This window comes from Chelonoidis abingdonii, chromosome 22 (assembly GCF_003597395.2).
Source record: "Chelonoidis abingdonii isolate Lonesome George chromosome 22, CheloAbing_2.0, whole genome shotgun sequence".
In the NCBI taxonomy this organism is placed as follows: domain Eukaryota; kingdom Metazoa; phylum Chordata; order Testudines; family Testudinidae; genus Chelonoidis; species Chelonoidis abingdonii.
In genome coordinates this window covers 22,165,407-22,187,034 of record NC_133790.1, presented here as the reverse complement: position 1 = coordinate 22,187,034, position 21,628 = coordinate 22,165,407, and the positions used below count along the sequence as shown (strand labels likewise).

The window sequence follows — 21,628 nt, the reverse complement described above, 5'->3', positions numbered from 1 at the left end:
GACTCCGAGTAACCAGAAACCTAAATAAATCCTGTTGGTGGCAGAATATCAGATCCAAGCTGGTATAAGCTTGGGGGAGGTTTACAGTAAACACTCAGATTTTGAACGCTAAGTCCAGATTTGAGACAGACGTTTACCACAATGGTTAAACTGTATGCTTTTTACAAGAGCAGGTGCTGGAACACAGTGCAAGGTCTCTGAAAAAAAAGAGTTGTCTTGTGGCACATTATAGTTCACATTAACTTTAAGAACTCAGTTGCAACCTTGTGGAACCATTGTACATTACCAGGCAAGAGGCTGATTCCTAGACCCATTCTCTTCATTAGTTAGAATGGGCTGGGAGTGCTGCACAGGCAGCCTCATTAGCCCAGGGTGCAGAGACCACCACCATTCAGCAAGATATTAAGAGTGACAAAACAAATCCAAGCCAGTCCTCTTCAGACAGATGATGGGAAATTTAAGTAGGGATTGTGAGAGAAAGTTAGTTTCATTACTTCTAATTTTTGTTTCCCATAACAGAGGACATCCCTTGGTCTGGACATTAATCCTGGACAGGGATCTTTGTGTTCTTTGCATCATTTCATCAGATTCTGCAGCAAGAACTCCTAGATCACATAACAAGATGAACATATTCTGTTGCTAAGAAATATTCTTTATTTCCATCCCCTCCCATTTCCACTGGGTTTAGATTACCCTAAATTACCCAAGGGAGGAGGAGTAAGAAGTGAAGGCTAGCCTGGTGCATTATCTGGAGAACAGCACAGGATGTGAGGTCATGGGAGCCATGCCGCTAAGCATAGCAAAAAAAACACACACAAAACTTGAAAATAATCATTGCTGAAAATATCTCACCTTTGTTTGGTCACCGAGTATTTGACTATGAAGCATTAGTCAAAAATATTGATGGATATAAAATTTGTTGATAAGAATTTCAGCATTTTTGCTGTATTCTCCAGATGGCTTGGTTGCATTTCCAGGCCTCTTCTTTGATGTTCTCCAGGTTGTCTCATACATTCTAGGGAAGAGAGAAGCTTATAGCCATCTTTATCAGCCTGTGTGTCCCCATAGCTTTCTAGTCCCTGGCTGCTGTGCTGTTCTCCAAGCAGTTTCTCTACTTCTGGCCCCCCTGTTCCCTGGCTCCATTCTGCCTGGCTTGATGAAACAGTGCAGGGAGCGTGTACTGTAATCCAACTCACTTGCCCTCCTGGGGAAAGCTATCTATAGCCGAGTCCCAAAATGACAAGGAAACCAAACCAAGTGCATCTTGCTGCAGGAAAAAGGATGACGTCTGGGGCATCTTGGAAACGTGTCAAATACTGCAGCCATTGAATTGCAGAGTACACAGAATCCTGATTCTGGGCTGAATCTGTTCATTTCACCATAATTAATGCTCTTGCTCCCTTCCTTTGAGTTCACACTTCCTTCCTTTGATTTCACACACCATCTACTGGACAGATGCAGCACTGCACTTTGAACCCAGGAGGGGACTTCCACAGCTGAGAATACATAAACTAGTAGAAAACATTAATAAAAGACAACTGTCAAATTTAGGATTAATACAATTAAAAAGCATAACAATTTCAACTACAAGTTCTGTTTTACCAGCAACATTTTTATATGTAGTTAAGGTCTGTCCAGAATGCTGGATGGCTGTATGAGAAATACAAATCATAGAGAAAAAAATCAGTTTTCTGCAAGAATGACTAGACACAAAACTTTAGAGCAATACATCTCTTATATCAAAGTGATTAAATCTTAATTTGAAGTCATAAGCCTGGTTTCTTCCAGACTGTAGTATATGAATATAGTCAGTTGTTTCTAATCTCTCGTGGGTTATGAATTCAGACTGACTGTTCAGTGTCTCATAGTGTCTTAAAATACCTTATTACTTTGCAGAAATTAACTTTTTCGCCCAACAGTAACTGCTATGTATAGTGTAGTAGGCCTGTGTTTAATTCCCCAGTTCTCTCCCCACCGTCTTTGGGGTAGCAAAGCTACATAGAAGCAATGGTATTCAGGAGGCGCAGTGCAACACTCAGCAGCTACCCCAGCTAATCAGTGACTTCTTTGGCATGGAGCCTCTAGTTTGCACAGGAGAGAGCAAAGGAAAAATAGGAATGAATCAGACAGGGAAAGAATACAGAATTTATGCAGACCGTCCTGCACTTGCCAGTGTTGTTGGGTAGTCTATAAACAGGAAAACATTAGGACCAAGAAACCATCACACTCCCTTACCTGGGCACCAAGGTGGTGTTTGAAGAGTCATTTGTCTGCATTGTACGCACGCCTGCATGCAGTTTCTTCATCTCATGTGTACACAAAATGTTACACAGTAGCCTACACAACTACTGGCTAAAGAGAAGCAATATTTGCACTTCTATTCAAGGATTTCAAAACACTTTACAGACAATGAATTCATTCTCACAGCTCCACTAAAAGACAGATATTATCCCCCATTCACAGGTGAGAACCTGAACTAACTTAAGACACAAAATTAGAGTGGTATTTGAGGGATAAAAACCCAAAGTCTTTAGTAAACAATTGAAAGGTTGTCAAAAAAGATTTATTTCCATAAATTAAACACACACACACACACACATAAGAAAAAAAAATCAGTGGAATTTTAGATTCACAAACTATTGAACAGAAACTAATCTGCAGAGGCATAACAGAGGCCAATGTTACAAAATGAGTACAAATTTCCATTGAGCTATTTATTAGTATGATATCATCAGACACACATCTCATTCAGGCAGTTGGCATCTACTCTCCAGCAGAGTGACTGACATCTACCACACCACAGAACCCAACTCTGAATAGGATACGGTAAATGAGAATGGCTTGCCAAAAACCACATCCAGAAGGCATCAGAACTCAAGTGTACACAATCCTGGGCATACAGGGTCATGAGAGCCCCCTCAATATGCATCAAGTACCTTTTGCTGCTTGGTTTGCAGCTGGATGAGAACATTAAGCTTTGATTTCAGTAAAATAAAAACCTCGTCCATCCCCAGCCAGCTACGTTTCTCAGGAAAGAGCCCAGCAATGCAAGCTGAGCATCTGATAAGAGTACATGGGGATAGCTCTGCAAATTTGTCTTTTAAATGCATGTACAGTAATTCACAGAGCCATATGTACAAGGTCTTTTCCATACGACAAAAAAAATCCTCACTTGGGTGGCTCCATCTTAGGAAAAGGCAAGTGTACACTTCCTCACACTAGAGAGGCATGCCAATATCTGAAAGTTTGCATCCTCCACATTTCTCTCATAAAAAGACTATATGGGACAGAAGCAGCTCAGATTGGAGTTTAAGACACCCAATCATTGCGCAATTGTCCCTCCCGATAAAGCCACAACCAAAAGTCAGAGCAACGCTGCTGCTCCAGGAGCACTGCAAACAGGAACAGAAAGTTGTGGAGAAGCACAAAAGCATGATTAAAGTTAGACCACCTGAAAGGGGAGGAAGTAATTAGCTTAGCTTATACCTTCATTACACAGCTATAAAAAAACCCATTGATCATGATAATGCTGAAGTGTTAGAGTTTTCAAAACTCCTGGGGACTGTGGTACATTGGGGAAATCACAGACCTGAACAGTTCCAGCGATTGTAAGTGAAATGGAGCTGAATATTTTCATTGTGCCTCTCTCTGCTATAGCAACAAAAAGAGCTTTCTGTGAAATGTTATTTCAAAGTGACAATAAACAAGGCCGAGCGCAAAGAAGCAAAGAACAAAAGGTAAAAACAAACTAAATGTTTCAAAGCACACGCTAAGCGGGCAGAACCCTGCTTGGACCTGAGTTTTCTCCCCACCCACCACCCACTTCACAAACTCCCACAGAGGTTACATCCCAACTACACCATAAAGCCAGAAGATCCCTCATTAGCATTAATTCCACATCAGTATTAATTCATTTTGTAATAGTGTGTCATGAAATCCCACATTGTGGCATAAAAATGAATGCGAAGTCCCCTACTTCAGCTTCCAGTCAGTCAATATCTGTGCTGATGTCATGAATGTATGGGGAGTTTAAAAAACATTTTAGAAGCCAATATCCACAGTAGTGTGATTAGTTATTTTCAGGGATCCCCTTTATAATATGAGGAGGACTGACTAAGGTATCATTTAGTAGCCTCAATGGATCAAATGGACTTGTACAGTGGTAGCCAAAATGGTATGTCAATAGGCCCAAATTTTGCCTCCACCAGCATAAAACAGCCAAAGCGGTAGTTTGCATTTCTATTTCAGTTTTCCTTACTGGGTAAAGATGATCAACCCCCAAAACAAGGGTGTAAACAGTGCAAGAATCCCAGCAAATGAGCTGGGAACAAAACAAACCCAGAATATTATTCACTGAAGTCACACAGTACAATCATCCAACATTTCCTGCCTGTTCAAAGTTCTTGAATTTAAACAGATGGCTTGTCAGTTTAAGTTCTCTGTCAGGTCGACAACAAAGCTAGCAGAGCAACAAAAAAGATAGCAGGATATCCTCAACCCATGTTTGGACTGGGTCAGAAAGTTCATTCACTAGATGTTTGACTACACACTGATTTTGGAGGTAAACAGAAATTTGCCGTAGGGGCACATAGGTAAAAAAGTGCAAGTTGCAAGTGGCAGGGCAAAGAAACAATGGAACTGTTAAACTTTGAGAATGTCAGCAATGACAGCATCCCATTAAGCTTTGCCAGAATAACTCCTGTAGGCACTGAAGAACAGAAATTACCTGAATTGCAGCTTCAAGTAAGGATCCCAGAGGGGAACACTGGTCCTCAAAAGTACGGCTGAGAGACTACCCAGTGCTACTTCAAATTACGAATGGCCTTAAGTATTAAAACAAAACAAAACACACACTTTCTATACATTAGGAGGCTTGAGTGAACTCTTTGTACAACACTAGCCATTAAGTACAGCACCGCTGTATACTGAACCTCTAATTATATAAGCTATGTGAAGCTCTATCCCAAACTAGAAGTCTAAGTTGCAATGGTAGAAAGATGAGATGAAGAAAAATCTGCTTGGCTTTTTGAGGTCAAATTAGTATTCTTGTCAGAATTAAAACTGCTAAAAAGAGTATAAACTTCACACTGAAGTTCCTGGTGCCATGTCTCCGAGCATAGTCGCACTAACTGAACATTAGTAATATCCTTCTGCTACTTCCTACCTTTCCCCCTCCCTCCAAAGGCAAAGCACCAGCAAACCAGGTTAACAAATCCACTCTACAATTTGTTAGAACTTAGCATTTAGCGCCATTTTTCGTAATGTGTGATTAAAAAAAACAAGGTAAGTAACAGTAAAAGACATCTTTCATGCAGCAAATAAAGGAAAAACACATACAAAGTGCAACTTATTTAAGACCTGGTCCTGTATGGCTGCTGCTGACTGAGTGCAGGAAGGGCAACTGAATCACAGAAGAAAACTTCTGGGCACAGACATGGAAGTAATTAAAAGCACACAAACTATTTTTCTTTAATTTTTGAAGTTTGTGGAATCTCAAGAACCCACCTCCCTAAATTCATCTCTCTGAATTCATCTCACCTCCTCTGTCAAGTTGTCTTGACAAGCCAATGCAGTAAACAGCAGACTCAAATGAATATGGAAAAGTTCAGGAGTATTTAGAATCCTAGTGTCATTGAAGGTATACTATTTCCTTCTTCACTCTCCTTATCCCACCTGCAGGAGGTGTTTAAATATTATCCACAATTTCTAAAGAGGTTGGGGAGGAATAGCATGTCTCCTGGCTGTGCTACACTCATGCAGGGGAATTAAAGGACTCTCTCCTGCATGACTAAAATATATATATATATATATGTACACACACACACACACTAGCACCTCAAAGAGGGTGACAGCCAACAAATGATCATCAGGTATTAGAACTGAGTGGTTGGCAAGGTCTGGAGGAATAGGCAGATCCCTCCCAAGCAGATCAAAGCATTAAAGGAACTGAGCCATTTCCATGCTTCCATCAGCTTCCAGATGCTTGCTCCCGTTCTTCCTCCTCTGCAAAAAAGGCTTCAAGGTCCATTAGTTTCTGAATCAGGAGGGCATCTAGCTCTCTGCCCTGTAGTGCAGCCTTTTTTGCCCGGGTGAAACTACCCGTCACTTTGACTCTGCTACGTGCCTTCCTCTTCCGGGGAATAGTGAAGTCCTGGAACTCCAGAATCCGCTTCCTCTTCTGCTGGCTGATAGAGATCAAGGATCCATTTTTCTCCTTGGGCTCCTCAAAGATGGTTTCCAGACACCTGGGAAGGGCAAAGAGTATAAGTTAGAATATCAGAGTAACAGACATCTTCATTCACACAAGTGAAAGGAACCATCCTGCAGCATCAGGGAAATGGACTGTATGACTCAGGCCTTTAACATCTCTAACTTCTAGGATTCTTCAATTCAATGATCCTTCCAGGGCCTCTCACATGCAAACTTATCTGGAGCTCATGCTTCTAACCAATGACCACTTCTCTTTAGAAACAGTTTCACATCACCCAACTGTTAGTATATTTCCTGGATAGTTTCTTGTTGGTACATAGATATGCAGATAGAATCTCCCTCTGTCCATTTTAGTCCAAAAGTGCAGACCAAGGAACAGAGGCATCTTTATCCTAAGGAACAGAAGCATTTAGACCTAGACAATAGATTTTTTTTTAAAGGGGGGGGGGTTTGCATTGGCTGTAAAGCAGCATTCTTGGTATTTTGCACTGAGGTGTTTGTCTAGACCCTATATTCCATGTCAGTATAATTTTGGAATATCTTGTTTGCTTTTGAATTTGGGAAATAATGGGTACTGCACACTGGCTGCACAATTAAATGAACGCAAATAAAAGGTAAATACAAAAAAGTGACATTTAAATCTTCAACATCTATAAGTTCTCAATTTCTACTACTGTAAACTTCCTGTCCCCAATCAGTCACAGATATTAAGGACAGATTTTCAACCTGATTTCTGAATTACCTTTCTTCAGCAGTTCAAAACAGAGCCATCATTTCAACTCTGTTTTGAAAGGTGCTTATTTGTCTCTCTTTATTTCCAAAAGACCTGTAGTTTCATATCTCCAACCAGTTCAATTACATATCCCTCACCTCACCTGTTGGTGAATGTAACCAACCTGGTTGCTGGAGGGGACTTGTAGTTCTTGTTTGTGTAAATTTCTTCTAAACTAAATTCTTTCTTCTTCAGCCTGGAAAAAGAAGTAGTGAATGAAGCAATGAAGTCAGGAGAATTTCAGAACCATCTTCCCCTATACAGGCAACCTGACATGGGGAAAATGTGGTTTTCCTCCCCCTCCTCAAACTCCATTAATTAATTTGTAATGAGTTTTAGAAAGAGATCTGAGAAGCTAGTTTTGATGAACCTTTCAAATGGTGCTTCAGGAAGTTGTGGATTGTGACCTGGCATTTCTGCAAGGATGAATGCTCCTCCCAACATGAAGTGACATTTCTAAACAATGATACTTAAAGGCAAAATAGAAAAATACCCTCACAGGTCACTGCCCTCTGGGTTATGAATTGGGATCTACCAAATTCGTGGCTGTGAAAATCATGTCCATGAAATCTGATCTCTGGCTGCCCAGCTCTGAAGACAGAGCAGAGAGCGGCAGCTGCTGCCCAAGGACCCAGCTCTGAAGGCAGCACCACAGCCAACAACATTAGAGAAGTAAGGGTGGCAATACTGCAACCCTCTAATAGATTTGCAATTCCCTTTTGGGTTGGAGCCTCCAGTCTGAGAAAGGCTGTAGAGAAATCATACATTTTTTGTGGGCTGGTCATGGCACAAATACACATCCATGAAATTTGCTATTTATGCCATGACCAACCCATGAAAAATGTGTGATTTCTCCACAATTTAAGTAGATCCCTAGTTATGAAAAATGCAGAGGACGAAAAAACATTTCAATGGCACAAAATATTAATTAATGGATTTCATCTCTTGAGACTTGGTTTAAAATTTGACTATAGACAATGGTAATTCTTTTGATGCAATTTCAAATGTAATCTCTGAAGAAATATGTTATCCTCAACCATCCACCAACTTGCCACTTCTGCTCTTCAACAGTGGCCCTGGTCTAGAACAGATCAGACTCAAATGCATTGGAAAAGTTGTGTATGTGGTTGACATAGAGCCTGCCCAAATTAACATTCAACTTTGGTTTTCCTACATCCTGTTGGACAGTCAGGTAAATTGAAATTGCAGACAAAAAAAATCTCACAATTTGGGTTGGTAGGGGATTCGAGAAGATAATCAGTTTTCTCTCCCTGAACTGTAGCAGGACTGATTTATTTCTAACATATCTGTGTCTATTTGAGTTATTCAAGGCTACACTGTAAGGGGAATTCCATCTCCTACTTGGCAATTCATTCCATTGCTACTTCTAAAGTTTTTCATATTTTCCTAAATATTACTTGGAGTAGTCAAGTCCATTACTCTTAGTTCTTTTTTTTCTGATTGATGAAAACTGATCTTTGTCCTCTGTAACATTCTGTTTATTTGGAGACAACCATGTACCTCCTTGTTCTTCTATCCCAGAGTTTCTCAAATAGGGGTCACCGCTTGTGTAGGGAAAGCCCGTGGCGGGCCGGGCCGGTGTGTTTACCTGCCCCATCTGCAGGTCCGGCCGATCACAGTGATCCGTGGCCAGTGAGAGCTGCAATTGGCCTGGAGCAGCGATCCACAGCCAGTGGGAGCCGTGATCGGCTGGACCTGCAGACGAGACAAGTAAACACACCATCCCGGCCGCCAGGGGCTTTCCCTACACAAGCGGCGACCCGTTTGAGAAACCCTGTTCTACCCAGACAACATACCCGGCTCTTAACCTTGGCTTATGGAGAAACTGAACACCAAGCCCACCTAACTAGGAAAAGACTAACTGGGCAAGTAGAGAGAATGGACAGAAGAGGAAAGCCATTTATTGGAATGGTGATGCTACAGTGCTGGAGACACATCTTACAAGTAGCAGATCCCAGTATCCCTGTCCACTTAAGAGAGACATCTCACCTTTTTGGTCTGGGGAGTCCCATGGGGGTGAGGTTAGGATCTGGCTTGGGAACAGTTTTCCGGATCCGGATCTGAGAAACTCTCTTTGGCCTCTTCTCTGGCTCAGCCTTTTACATAAAGAGAAAGAAATATAAAATATAAAATAAAGGAGCAAGGAGAGTGAAAGAGTGATGCAGCTTCACCACTGAGTTTCTTTAAATCAAAACTGGATGTGTTTCTTGAAGAAATGCTCTATTTCCACCACAGGTTACTGGGCTTGATGCAGGAATCACAGGGACAAATTCTATGACTTAGGACATCAGACTAGATGGTTACAGAGGTCCAATTTGGCTTTAAAACAAAAATCAAATCAATGAATCTCGCTAGTGTTTGTCAGTGCAATATATCAAAGGCTTTCTGGGAAAGGTAAGCAGGAAAGCAGTCTTCCAGAATTGTCTTCTCCTCTCATAGGCCCTCTATCCCTTTATGTTTTGCTTACCTCTTTCTGCTTCAGCAGCAGCTATTCCCAACTAACGCAGGAGTAGCATAGATCAGAGGAATGCAAGGAGCTATAGTGATCAAGGTCTTGTGTGCTTGGGGAACGAAGGTCCAAGCTCAGACCTAAAGCCTAACCCTTGTCTAGTTGCAGTGCAACACTAGATTTCTAGGTTAATAAAGCCACCATTTTACTGTATGCACAAACACTGGCTGCCTGCCTACTTCTACGAATGAAGACAAGAAGCCACTCACTTTTTTCAGTTTGGTGGCACTCTGAGATGTGGGACGCAGTGGGAGAGAAGCATCGAGTTCGTCAAAGGGATGGACCTGTAATTCAGGTACTGAAAGCCTGAGTGGAGATATTGCTGATTCCGTAAACGTGCAAGACTTTGGTAGCAAATCACAGAGTGAACGTTCCAGCCTATAAATTTGAGGAGGGGAAAAAGACAGGAAAAAAAGAGGGTGATGAAGACGACAGAATATTTAGATTAATGCCAGATTTTTATTGTGACAGCATTCTAGAATCTAGGATATATTATAAATTAGAACCTTGACTGGATTGCTGTAACTGTTTGCTTTGTTCACTAGATATATTTAAAAGGAGATTGGTCTCCCACATAAGCACCAAAGATACATGTGAGTAAATATCAGTGTTTGAAGTCCAGCTCTTGAACAAGATAAAGTATCTGGGGTGAAAAAATGGACCACAATAATTTCATGCATCTTCATGACAAGCAGCACAGAAGGGCTTAAAGATTATCTACATTTGCTACATCCAGTCATCTACTGTTGTGTGTATATATGAAAAACACACCCATTCAGAATCGGTGTTACACTGAGGTTTTGGCAGACAAACCCTTAAGGGGATCTACCAAAACCTGAGAAGCCAGACGGCCAGAATGTGGAAAAACTCACATTCCCACCATATGTAACAAATATTACAGGGTAAGACTCTTACCTTATCTCTGCACCCGTGGTCCTTGCAGCTTCTGTTCCCTGGACAGTCATGTGTGGTAACATATCATAACTAGTTCAAAAAGAACAAAAAACAAACAAAAAGACAGCTAAATTAGGACTACACCATAAAAGGAGAGGAAAGACTTCATCAGTATAATCTAGACTCCAAGGAAGCAAAGAAATGTCTGACATGTCAAAGTACCCTCTCTCTACCCCACCCCATCCCCAAAAAACCCAACATGGGAGCAACCGACATTTGTCATTAGCGTCTAAGATTCATTGACAAATTATCCAGGAGGGAAATATTTCTATTTTCACTTCTTAACCGAAAAGTATGATGAAGAAACTCAGAAAATTTCAGAAGCGGAGAAAGCTTGTTTTAGTATGAAAGCTGGAGGTGTTTTCAAGAGAGCCTGGGTTCTCCGTTCCAAGCTGGTTGTGTGTGTTTGTTTGGAAGGTAAATCTAAAGTAACAAAAAAAAAAAATAAGCCCTGACAGACTTGTCTGCCGAACAAAAGAAGCATAATGGCCAAACAAGTATGATTAAGGACTTCCACAAGATTAACTCCACATCCCCTCTAACTCCTGTTGCAATGCTCTTAATTGATGGGAATATCTAAGTCTTTTCTATAAAGACTACTGGCTACACAGATCTATAGGAAGAAGACCTACACAACGGTTTGGGATCTTCTAACGCTGAGCTTCTATTTTTTGTATGTGCACTATTAGCATCACACACACAAGAAAAATTAAATAATTCAGTAATCTGGAACTGCCCTGACTTCATTTGTTAAGATTAAGGTCATGTCTACACTACAAAATTAAATCAACCTAACCTAAATTGGCATACAGCCACAGCAGCAATTACATCACTTCTGCATGTCTACACTTTGCTCCTTGTGTTGGTGGTGTATGTCCTCACCAGGGGTGCCTGTATCAATTGTACTGTTAGTGTGGGGCACAGTGGGACAGCTCCTGAAAGCCAGTAACATTCAAAGTAAGCAACACAGTGTCAGTGTGACTCTGCACTGTTAGTGGAGGTGGAGCTATTAAGTCAGCAAGCAGAGCAGTTACATTGGAAGGAGCAAAATTTAAGTGTAGACACTTCCATAGTTCTGTTGACATAAGCAGACTTCCATCAAATTAACTCTGTAGTGTACACCAGACCCAAGTCCCTTATCTGTTCTCTCCATGTGCCTATAGCTAAATATATTCAACCCTACTAAAGTTAGAAAGCTTGAGACTTGGTTTTCCATGTAAGGAAGCATTACATACTGTTAAGGAGCATATATGCTTTTACCGTAGATTGCAGACAGCATAGCAGCAGTAGGCATGAAAGACACTTACATAGATACTCAATGAATTTATTTACCACATTTATCATTAAGGGCCACATGTACAGTGCTTCCCATCCACCAGTATTCTAGTCACTACTAGTCTGGTAGTGCTAGAATTTGAACTGGTATGTGCATGGAAGTCTCACCTGCTGGTAACAAAATATTCTGCTTCATGCAGTAAAAATGCAGGTAAGAATGATGAAAACATTCCAGTCCTCTAAAAAGTTTAGTCTCAGAAAGGCAGTCATGTGGAAAAAGGTTTTGCTTAAAGTAAAAATTCTGATCACTTTCTGGTAGCAACAGCTTTAAAGGAAGGAAAAACTATTCCAGTGTTCACTGCCTTCTCAGTTACGAAAAAGCCAAAGCGAAGTGAAAGAATCCAATTGGAAGGGAACTTTCTCATCACAAGAAAAGGTCCATGTGAAGCTTAGGACTGCTATGATTGATAGTGTCAAACTCTGCTCACACTCGTACATGTCATACCCTTTCCTGATATTCACCCATCCTCATCAGAATAGCTTAATAAATTTTTGATCCTATTAAGTGTGGGCAAGGAGATGATTACTTGACCTTGGCATACATTGCAGCAAATATATTTCTCCACAAAGCAGTAGCAATTCCTTTATGAAAGATTGTTTGAGTACAAGAATCAGTCCCCCTCGCACTTTTGCCTAATTGAGAGATTACACCCCTTTTAAAAAAAAATGAACAGTTAACCCAAATATTTAATATGTTTTGCGTTTTTAAATTTTTAAAATTATATTTCACAGTTTGTTTTAAATGTTTCAGCTGGTGTTTCCTCCCATATTGTCTTATGACCAAATCCTTCAAAATGTCACTTTCATTGTCCATTTTAGAAGCAGAATTTGCTCAGTACTCTACTTGAGAGTTCACTGAGTATCACCTTTTCCAGCTATTATAGCATGCTTAAATAACTTCTCTTTAAAGAAGCTGTGAGTGGGACAGAAAAGTCAACCACAATTTCTTCTCACTTTAAGAGTGTAACATTTCTTGAACTAAATTTTAGGGACAGCATACTGCATTTCAGTCTCTTGTTATCTGTCCAGAAAAGTACTTAGATTTTACTTGGCTTCTCTCCATTAGTAATAAAGAATATTTCACAGTGATTTTTTAAAATTGGCCTTTAGATGCAGGGATTAAATCTTCACTTATGTTAACTGACTGATAGTCTGCAATCACAGCATAGCCTGTTAGACAGTCTGACTTGTGTGAGAAAAAGAGTGGGAAGAAAGACTGATGCCCATAAAACTAGCTTATCAAGTGCTGCATTCAGCATTAGCTTCCCATGCCAAGTGCTACATCTCTCAACTCAAGAGACTAGAAACTCACCTGATACAGATGTAAATTTTTAAAAAGGGTTTACGCTTTTTCTTACCATTAGTGGTGATGATTAAGAGTTACCAACTCTGTTCAGTTCTCAAACTGTAGTTGGACCTGGTCACTCCAACACAGTTAAGAATCTATATTATAGAAAGTTGTACTTGAAATATTGCTTCACAAAGTCTGGCAAAAAGATCACAATTCCACAGGATAATTGATTATAAAAATGGTTCTGTAGGACGCTATTTAGCTCCATTCTTTTATTCCCTAGGAGTTTTATTTAAAAAGTTCCAAAGCTTATGCTTTACTCTTGAACTAGTATAGAAGGTTTTGTCAAGACCTTGGTAGACCAAGAGAATTTACATCAGCGGATTGAATACTTGATTAGCTCTGGCCAGCAAGGGCTGCTTTAAACCTCAGAGGTCTCAGATAGCAGATAGTGAAATGTATGTAGTTAGTTATCTGGCAAAATTTTTGCCTACACCAAACAGGGACACAGCGAAGCCAGGTTCAACATTTCTTTAGAGATCACAGTAGTAGGTAAGAGAATTCATCAGCTTATCTATTTTAATTTATAGGCTTTTCTATAGTTCTCATAACTGTAGTATTTGAGTACCTCTCAAACAGTCCACCACTGTGAAGTTAGGCAGCAGAAGTATCCCATATTACAGATAGGATAACTGAGGCACAGGAAGGTCATGTAGGAAGCTTGCAGCAGCTGCAGAGCCAGTGGTCCCATCTCTCTTCATTCCCCATATAATGCCTTAACAAGTCCACCCCATCCTCTCATGCAATTAGCACCAAAAAAACCAAACCATCTTTATTCTTCTCTCACTCCTATTTAGTTTGATAAAAAGGCCAAAATTCATCAGTGATCTCAATGGAGCTGCACTTATTTATGCTAACAGTGCATCTTGGAGAACGGTCAACAGAAATAGTTACACAGAACAGGTTACAATTAAAATTAATGTAGAACAATTCATTAGAATGCAATTAAAAGTTTAACTGAGTCCACCACAATTATTTCTCTCTGTTCAGATTTGGAATTTCCGAAGCCACGTAAGCCCATCTTGTCACAGCTCAAGCTAGACTGGTAGCTCAGGTGTCTGAAAAAAAACTTTCCTATCTCAAAAATCCAATGGCTCTGCAGTCATTTAGAACAGAGTTAGTGAAGTAGCTCACCTTTCTGCAAAATATATTCTGGTGCATGGTGTGTATGTATTGCAGGGAGGGAGAAGAAGAAGAGTTAGCGGTTCTGCCAGAAGAGGAGATTATTAGAGAAAACAATGAAAACGTACTCAAATTCAGATAACAGAGACAGTTCTGTATGGAAGTGTCTTCTATTGAGCCATTTCTTGAGTGGAGTGTGCAAGGTTAAACAGGAAGTACCAGAAACTGACCCTCTACTCCAAGCTCTAATACACCTCTCCCTCCCCAAAAGCTGCAACTATATACACTATGTAATTATTCTCAGAAAGAAGTTGATGGATTTTACCTGTTCTCGATGCCCAGACTTGGCTGCCACTTGCAGTGACTGGGATGGAGAGGAGTGAATTCGGAGAGACAGGCAGAAGGACCATGCTGGCTCCATATGGAAAGTACCCTGCCCAGTGAGTAGGGCAATGAAGAGAAGAGGTCATCTGATACGGAAGTTGGAGACCTTAACCCTTTCAAGCCCTGTGTGAATTGTGACATAAACAGTCTCTGGACAGTAGGAATTCGACTGGTTACATTTCTTCTTCTTGTCCAGATCCTGTAACATCCAGGGGAAGAAAGTGCTAACACTGTGTGAAGGCCAAGCATGGAGCACCCTGTTCTTTTAGCTATGGGATTTCTCCTAATGTCGTGACTAGGGATTACGGTCTCTGTGGTTATCAGAGATAGAGCAGAAGACTGCAGCTCCTTACTGAGATTAGTGTCTTCCCTGAAAGCTGCTGTACCTGAGCAGCTTTGGGACAGGAGGAAAGAGAAGGTCCATTTTGAAGACTGTGATGGATGTAATGGTGCCTTTTCTAAAGCTGGTATATCAGGTACACGCTGTTGGGATGTAATCCCCCTGAGATTTATCAAAGAATCAGAGTCCAATTTTATGTGAAAAGAAACTGGGGAAATGGAGGTATTGAAGACTGATGATGGAATGTTACTACTCAAGTCTAAAATGTGTATTTTAGTAGACTCTACAGGATAAAGTGCCAATGGCTGAAGTTTGAACATCTTGGTGCCCAAGCCATCAGCCTGGTGAGAGTTTAACTTCATGTTAATGCGTGAAAAAACTTCCAGTAGCTTTTTAGATCTAAGTTGGCTGAATCTTTCAACCACTGGATTTTCAGAGGAACATTGCAGAGTGTTTAACCTGTGGATGCTTTTGGGTGGGGCCAGTAGTTTACTGGCCATAGTAGACAGCCTGCTTAACAGTGTTGGTTCTTTGGTACATTTACTAAGTTTCAAGCTGTTCAACAAACTGCACCTATTGGCTCTCTGCTCTGACATGTGGTCCAGTCTCGTGGCTATTTCTGCTTCCATTACTGATGGTTTACAGGCAAAATATACAGAGCTGAGGAGTTTGTGTTCTTGCATAGGAACAGTTTCAGATGAATTCCTTATAAAAGCTGAGCTTTTAACTTTGTTACTTTTTCTTACAGATTTGAGCATATCTGCTGTGGGAACCTTCCTTCGTGGCTGCTTCTTTAATGAAAAAAGTCCTCTTAGTTTGTGTGTATTTCCAAAGGCGCCATGGATTTTATAATCCCTGGCAAAGCTTTTCGCTTGTGGTTGAGAGAGAGAAACAGGAATGAAAGGGGTATTATCTGCTGACAGTTCAATGTGGGTCCCTAAATGAAAGCTCAGGCTTTCCACTTCTGAGTCCATAGTCTTTATATGCTCTGAATCATCATCATCATCATCATTATTATTCTTGGAAATCTTTGGCCTTTTGGCTTCTTGTAAAGTGCTATATATTTGTTTATTGTCACTATCATTTATACTGCTCATGACAGCGAAGAGCTGCTCTCTAGGACCTTCAGTCTTCATGACTCTTGAAGATGTCATCAGTTCATCTGAAGAACTATCTAAAGGCTCACGATCCAACACCACATTCTCCTGCAATGGGACTTCTGCTTTCTCTTGGTCGTTTGACTCCTTTATTTGCTGTGCCTGCCCCTCACAGAGTAGGATGTTTTGAGCTGGATGTACTTCAGTTTCCTCACACATCTTTCGCTTAAGAGTTTGACATTCACCTACTTTGTCCAATCTCTCTGCATCAGACACCTCATTTTCTGCACTGACTGAGTCATTTGGCATCTTCATTTTGTCTCCTATAACCTCCTTCCTGTTGTCTTTGGTCTGTGAACTTAATTCATATGGCAGACACACTTCACTGCAATTGAGACATTTTAAAGGTGTTTCTGTGTCATTTTTTGACAGCTTATTATTACATATTGTGTTATAATGGACTTCTGACGTTTCTTTGTTAACTAAGTCTTTAGATTGCAAATAATTGTCTACGATCGCTGAAAGCAACTTGACATCTCCTAATTCTGAGTGATCTTTAACATAAGTTTTTCCTTTATCTGAAACGCTATTCAAACTCCATTCTGGGATCTGTTTAGTAGAGTAGGCTTGTGAAGGCTTTTCAAAAGGCTCAGCCTTCAGAGGCACACAGCTTCTAACTTTGTCACCAGAAAATTTCAAGTCTTCTAGCAAAACTCCTAAATAATTTTTATGGTCCAAAATGGAATGCATTGGCATCTTTATTTTTTCTGCAGTTACTGCACTTAGTCTCTGGTCTTCTACAGATGGTCTTTCAAACTTCTGTACACAATCAATACAGTCTGATGAAATTACATCCATCTCTTTTACAATTGGCTCACTAACCCCTGCAATTACAGACCTCCCCTTGCTGTGAGCATGAGAAGCCATACACGCTTCTAGTTTAACTGCATCGTTTAAGGAGCTAATTGCTTTTTTTCTCTCTTCAGATGTGCTGTCGTTGCCATCAGCTCTTCTCTCAAATGACTCTATCAGCTCAAGAGGTTCTACAGCAGAACAGTCATTGCAGAGGGCATTTGCTGAAGATGAATCCTGGTCAACTATCTGTGCATTCTCCAATGATGCAGGCAGCTCATCTTTTTGAGGCAGGCAGATTTCTGAGTTCTGAGCCAAAAGTGTTTTTGAAGTTACACCTTTCAAACTGGAAAGCTCTTGGTTCGCACAGAACGCTTCAGACTGCACTGGATTCACTCTCTCTGGACCATCAGAAACTGTAAAAGTCACAAGTTCTGGCTGAGGACATGCTTTATTTCCTTCTATGATTCTATGATTTACTGAAGAATCCAACAGTAAGCATGTTTCATTTGTGATCTCTGGAACGAGAGTCATATCTTCTGGTGCACATGAAAGACTTCTGAAAGCTGACTGTGAGGCAGAAAAGGATTCAACAATGGTCTTAATTTTATTTTCCAGGCTCATAACCAAGCTGCCCATGTTCAATAATGCAGAAAATTTGGTATTTTCTGCCAATATTGTACATTCTTTTTTATCTTCCTTTGCACTACTGATAGAGTCTGTGTATTCTGAATGGTCCACATTTACCAGACTTTTGAAAGAACTATAACCCACCATATTTCCTTTGAAAGTTCCTTGATCTTCCCTTGTACCGCTACCTACATTATCAGATTCTTTTAATTCTACTTTTTCCCCTTCTGATAGATTACTGATGGAATCTGTGTATTCTGAACAGTCTGTATCTACCATACTATTGGAAGAGTTATCCACCATTACGTCTTTGAAAGTTCCTTGAAAACTCTTTTCTCTTAAAGACTCATCAACCAATGGAGTTGTCCCTTCATCTTTCTTTAGAGTTAATGGTTCATTTTCCTTGAAGCAGATAGATCTTTTAGGTTCATCCACTGAACTTGTCATAGTTTGTATACCAGTATTCGATATTTGCTTATTTGAGACGTCCAAGTCATACTGCTGGAACTCCAGAACTTCATCGGCTACTTGGGTTTCATTTTGCTTGTATGAAACTGGCCCATTAAGCTCACTTTGACATAGAAGATATTGATTTTCCATCTGACAAATAGTCTTATTTGGTTGCTTTGAATGTTTAAAATCTGACAATTCTAAGTCAAAGGATTGGGTCAAATGTTTTTCATGACTTGGGATGCCGGAGTCTGTGTCACTCTTTGAAGTAGTGCCTTTGGAAAGATTGCATTCACAAGGTAACACAGTCTTCTTGCACATCTTTAGTTCTCCTTCTCCCAGGACTACTGTTGTGTTGCCAAGTTCAAGATGGATACCAAATATGTTTTTTTTCAAATCTCTGTTGACTGACTGTTCACTAGTCTCATTTTGGTGACTGCCTTTATGAGCCTTTACACTATCCACAGTTTCTATTCTACCAATTTCATCTTTCTGTAATTCACAAGAGTTAATTTGTTCCTGTCCCTTACCTGTATCAGAAGTTCTCTCGCTGGTGCCAGAATCTAACCTTCCCTCTGTTATTTCACTATGGCCATGATAGAGTTTTGAGCGTTCTACTTCGATATTTGTATTTGAATTCTCCACTTTTGATAATCTAGTAGTGGACTTATCTGGAGTGCAAGCTGAACGCAATAGCTTTTCTGCTGTGGAAGTATGATTAGTCATATACTGAAACATATTGCTGCAATTACAACTATCTTCACAAGGAACATATTCACATGCTATATGAGTGTTCTCCTCAGGAGGGTTGACTGCCTTTTTATCATTATGTATAAGTAAGTCTCCTGTTTCCAAGCCATTGACTTCTTCAGTCTTCAATTTAGCCTGCGCTTTAAAGGAATCCTTGTTCAGTGTAGCATTATCCAAGCTGGTACTATCTGATAAGATGAAGCAGGTCTTGACAGCTGAACAGTGGTCTTTTAAACACTTGTCATTATGAGTACCTATGTCACTTTCTTCATTTTCCATATCAGTGACCATCTTCTCTGTATCCCCCCGTGCAGAGTGCATGCTCTTCTGGGAACCTTTACTTGCTACATTAGAAGTACTGAAACTCCTGTGATTTAGTAAAGACAATTCTTCCTTTTTATGAAGCACAAGGCCTGCATGTTGTGCCTCCAGTTTTGCAGAAGAAATGATCAATTCTTTTTTAGACCGTCTGTCCAGGTACATATCTCTGTTTGAAACTGCATCAGCATTACAAGAAGAAAGTTCACTTATAACCCCAAGAGAGACTCTTGATTTTTCTGCATCACGACTAAGAGCTTCACCGAGTGTGTAAGCAAAGTTAGTTTCTTTGCATGAAGGAAGGCTGACATTAACACTATTTGCTTCTGGAGCTTTACCAAAACTGTTGTTCAGATCTTCTACCACTGAACTGCTGTTGGTTTCCTTTTCAAACAGTTGTGCCTCAAGGGAAACTTCACGTACCTTGGAGCCACAGTCCAGAAAATCATGAACAGTGGGAGGAGAATTTGCATATTTATTGTAGCTATTTTTAGAGCATGTATGCAGGTTTCCAGTCTGAATACTGACAAGGTTTTTCGTTTCCACCAACAGAGTTCCATTTTCTTTTGTATGTTGTTTTACTACATCACCCCAGTATACATCATCAATACATATTTGCCACTGGTCCTCATCCTTTTTCAAGTTACTAATTTCTGAAGGGATTCTTAAATCTCCTTTTGGAAACTCCTCAGTTGATGAAGCAACAGAACTAGGAACTGGCGAATTAGAGCTCTCTGAATGAACATTTTCTTCAATATCATGCCCACTATCCATGCCACAACTGTTCTTCATAGCTGTTTCTTTCTGGATTTCAGCAACTTTCCCATAACCATAGTTGTATGAATGGTCAGAACAACTAACCGTTTCCAATTGTTCAGCCTCATCACTGGACATTTCTTCACTCTGCACTGGAGAGAGCTGTTCTTCCATCACAGGTTTGGCGATCCAGTTCTCTAGAAACTCAGTTCTTTGATTATCACCATCACAGCTTGGGCTTTCTATCTCTTCAGCAAGATACTCCTGTTTTTCACAGATCTCAGTGGTGGTGTCTTCCAGTAGCATATTTTCAGATTCCAGACTACACAGACTTCTTAATGAACCACATAATGCTTCAGAGCTTTCTTTTGAGAGAAAAATATCAACTTCAACACTACTTTTAGATACAGGAACAGCCCTGTTATGAGGGCTGTTTTCTTCATCTTGCTGGTAAGTCTGGTAACTGGCAGGTACTGCATTAGTTTCATTAACATGGCTTGATCTAGACAACTCTACTTCTCCAGTCTCTGAATCAAAAATAGCACAACCCATTGTGGTCAATGACATTGTAGTACAGGCTGTTAATCCTTTATATTCTTTTTCTTCTTGTGGATGTTCTTTTGTTGATCCAGTCTCCACAACTGTTAAAGGCTCTAAGGGAACTAAGGTGTTGGTTTCTGAAACCTCACCACTGGCCGTGATAGTGGCTATATCTGGGCATTCATTGTTCTCAGGTGGAAGACCTTTACTCACTCTGTCATTCCTGTGTCCTGCTTTACTAAATATCCTAGTCCCATCAGCCTTCATACCTTGTACTTCTTCAGTGAGCTTTGGCAGAATTTCAGGTGCCACCTGTACATTTGTTTGGTTTTCTTCTGCACAAAAAAAAAAAAAAAAAAAATCAGTACTGCACACTAGAGAAGAAAGTCAAATGGAAGTTTTTTTTAATTTACTTAATATACAATTACGAGCAACACACTTTTGCTAATTGATACTTAATCACTTTGACAAACCCCACCAACAGTCTACTTTAAAACAAATCAAAATTCTATTTTAATCCTAACTGTAACCTATTTGCATGGATATTAAACATAACTGGTATGGATCCAATATTCTGAATTTCCAGATCATTGCAATTCAGGAGTTCAGAGCCAGGTGTCATATGAGTTCTGTCAAACTAGTGGCAGTGCTTATTTTCAGTAGCATTTTTCTATGATGAATAGCAAATTAAAATATGTACAGATTTAGAAGTGGGAAGTAGACAAGATGTGTATTTAAATTATCTGGTGGGACAGAGTAAGCTGTTTTAAAACTGAATGAATTTATACTCTCAATTGTATTACAGGAGAGAAGATTAAAAAGTCTCCTCTTACTACAACTTTTGTACTACCAACTACTGTTCTCATGCAGACATGGAACTAGAGGAAGATACGTATGCACAGTTGAAATGAAATTTTGCAATGGAGCAACTATTTCAGGAGCATTTTGTATTTTTATTCCCTTTCTCTCTTCCAATCTATCCAAATGTTACCAAGGTTAAAAGTAAGAAGCTTGAGGTGGAAGAGACCCATGAGACTGTCCAAGTCCATTTCAATACCAAAACAGTCTGATTACATCTTCTTTTTCTTTAATCTCTTCACTAATGCCTCTTCTTTCTCTACAACAAAAGGAGTGCCTCAGCTTCACCTTTGAATATTTTAATAAATCTGTTTCCACGTGTATCTTCTTTTCTAACCACTTCCTTTAGTGCATTCTCCCACCTCTTTGGTAAAAAGGA

General features: G+C 40.0%; 2 protein-coding genes across 13 annotated transcripts in view; one reads left to right on the top strand and one right to left on the bottom strand.

Moving 5' to 3' along the window:
* The window catches only part of LOC116827561 (serotransferrin-2-like), a 42,755-nt gene extending 32,350 nt beyond the window's left edge, over nucleotides 1-10,405 (top strand). For all 6 annotated transcript variants that reach the window (XM_075060154.1, XM_075060148.1, XM_075060149.1 and 3 more), the window contains one exon: nucleotides 10,058-10,405. In XM_075060154.1, coding sequence (XP_074916255.1) covers nucleotides 10,058-10,113 — 56 coding nt within the window. In that variant the 3' untranslated portion in view covers nucleotides 10,114-10,405. The remainder of the gene's footprint in view (nucleotides 1-10,057) is intronic.
* Nucleotides 3,822-21,628, bottom strand: part of PRR14L (proline rich 14 like) — a 33,937-nt gene continuing 16,130 nt past the window's right edge. For all 7 annotated transcript variants that reach the window (XM_075060136.1, XM_032785213.2, XM_032785212.2 and 4 more), the window contains 6 exons: nucleotides 14,600-20,726; nucleotides 10,428-10,496; nucleotides 9,722-9,890; nucleotides 8,993-9,099; nucleotides 7,107-7,178; nucleotides 3,822-6,245 (listed from right to left, as the gene is read on the bottom strand). In XM_075060136.1, coding sequence (XP_074916237.1) covers nucleotides 5,969-6,245; nucleotides 7,107-7,178; nucleotides 8,993-9,099; nucleotides 9,722-9,890; nucleotides 10,428-10,496; nucleotides 14,600-20,726 — 6,821 coding nt within the window. In that variant the 3' untranslated portion in view covers nucleotides 3,822-5,968. The remainder of the gene's footprint in view (nucleotides 6,246-7,106; nucleotides 7,179-8,992; nucleotides 9,100-9,721; nucleotides 9,891-10,427; nucleotides 10,497-14,599; nucleotides 20,727-21,628) is intronic.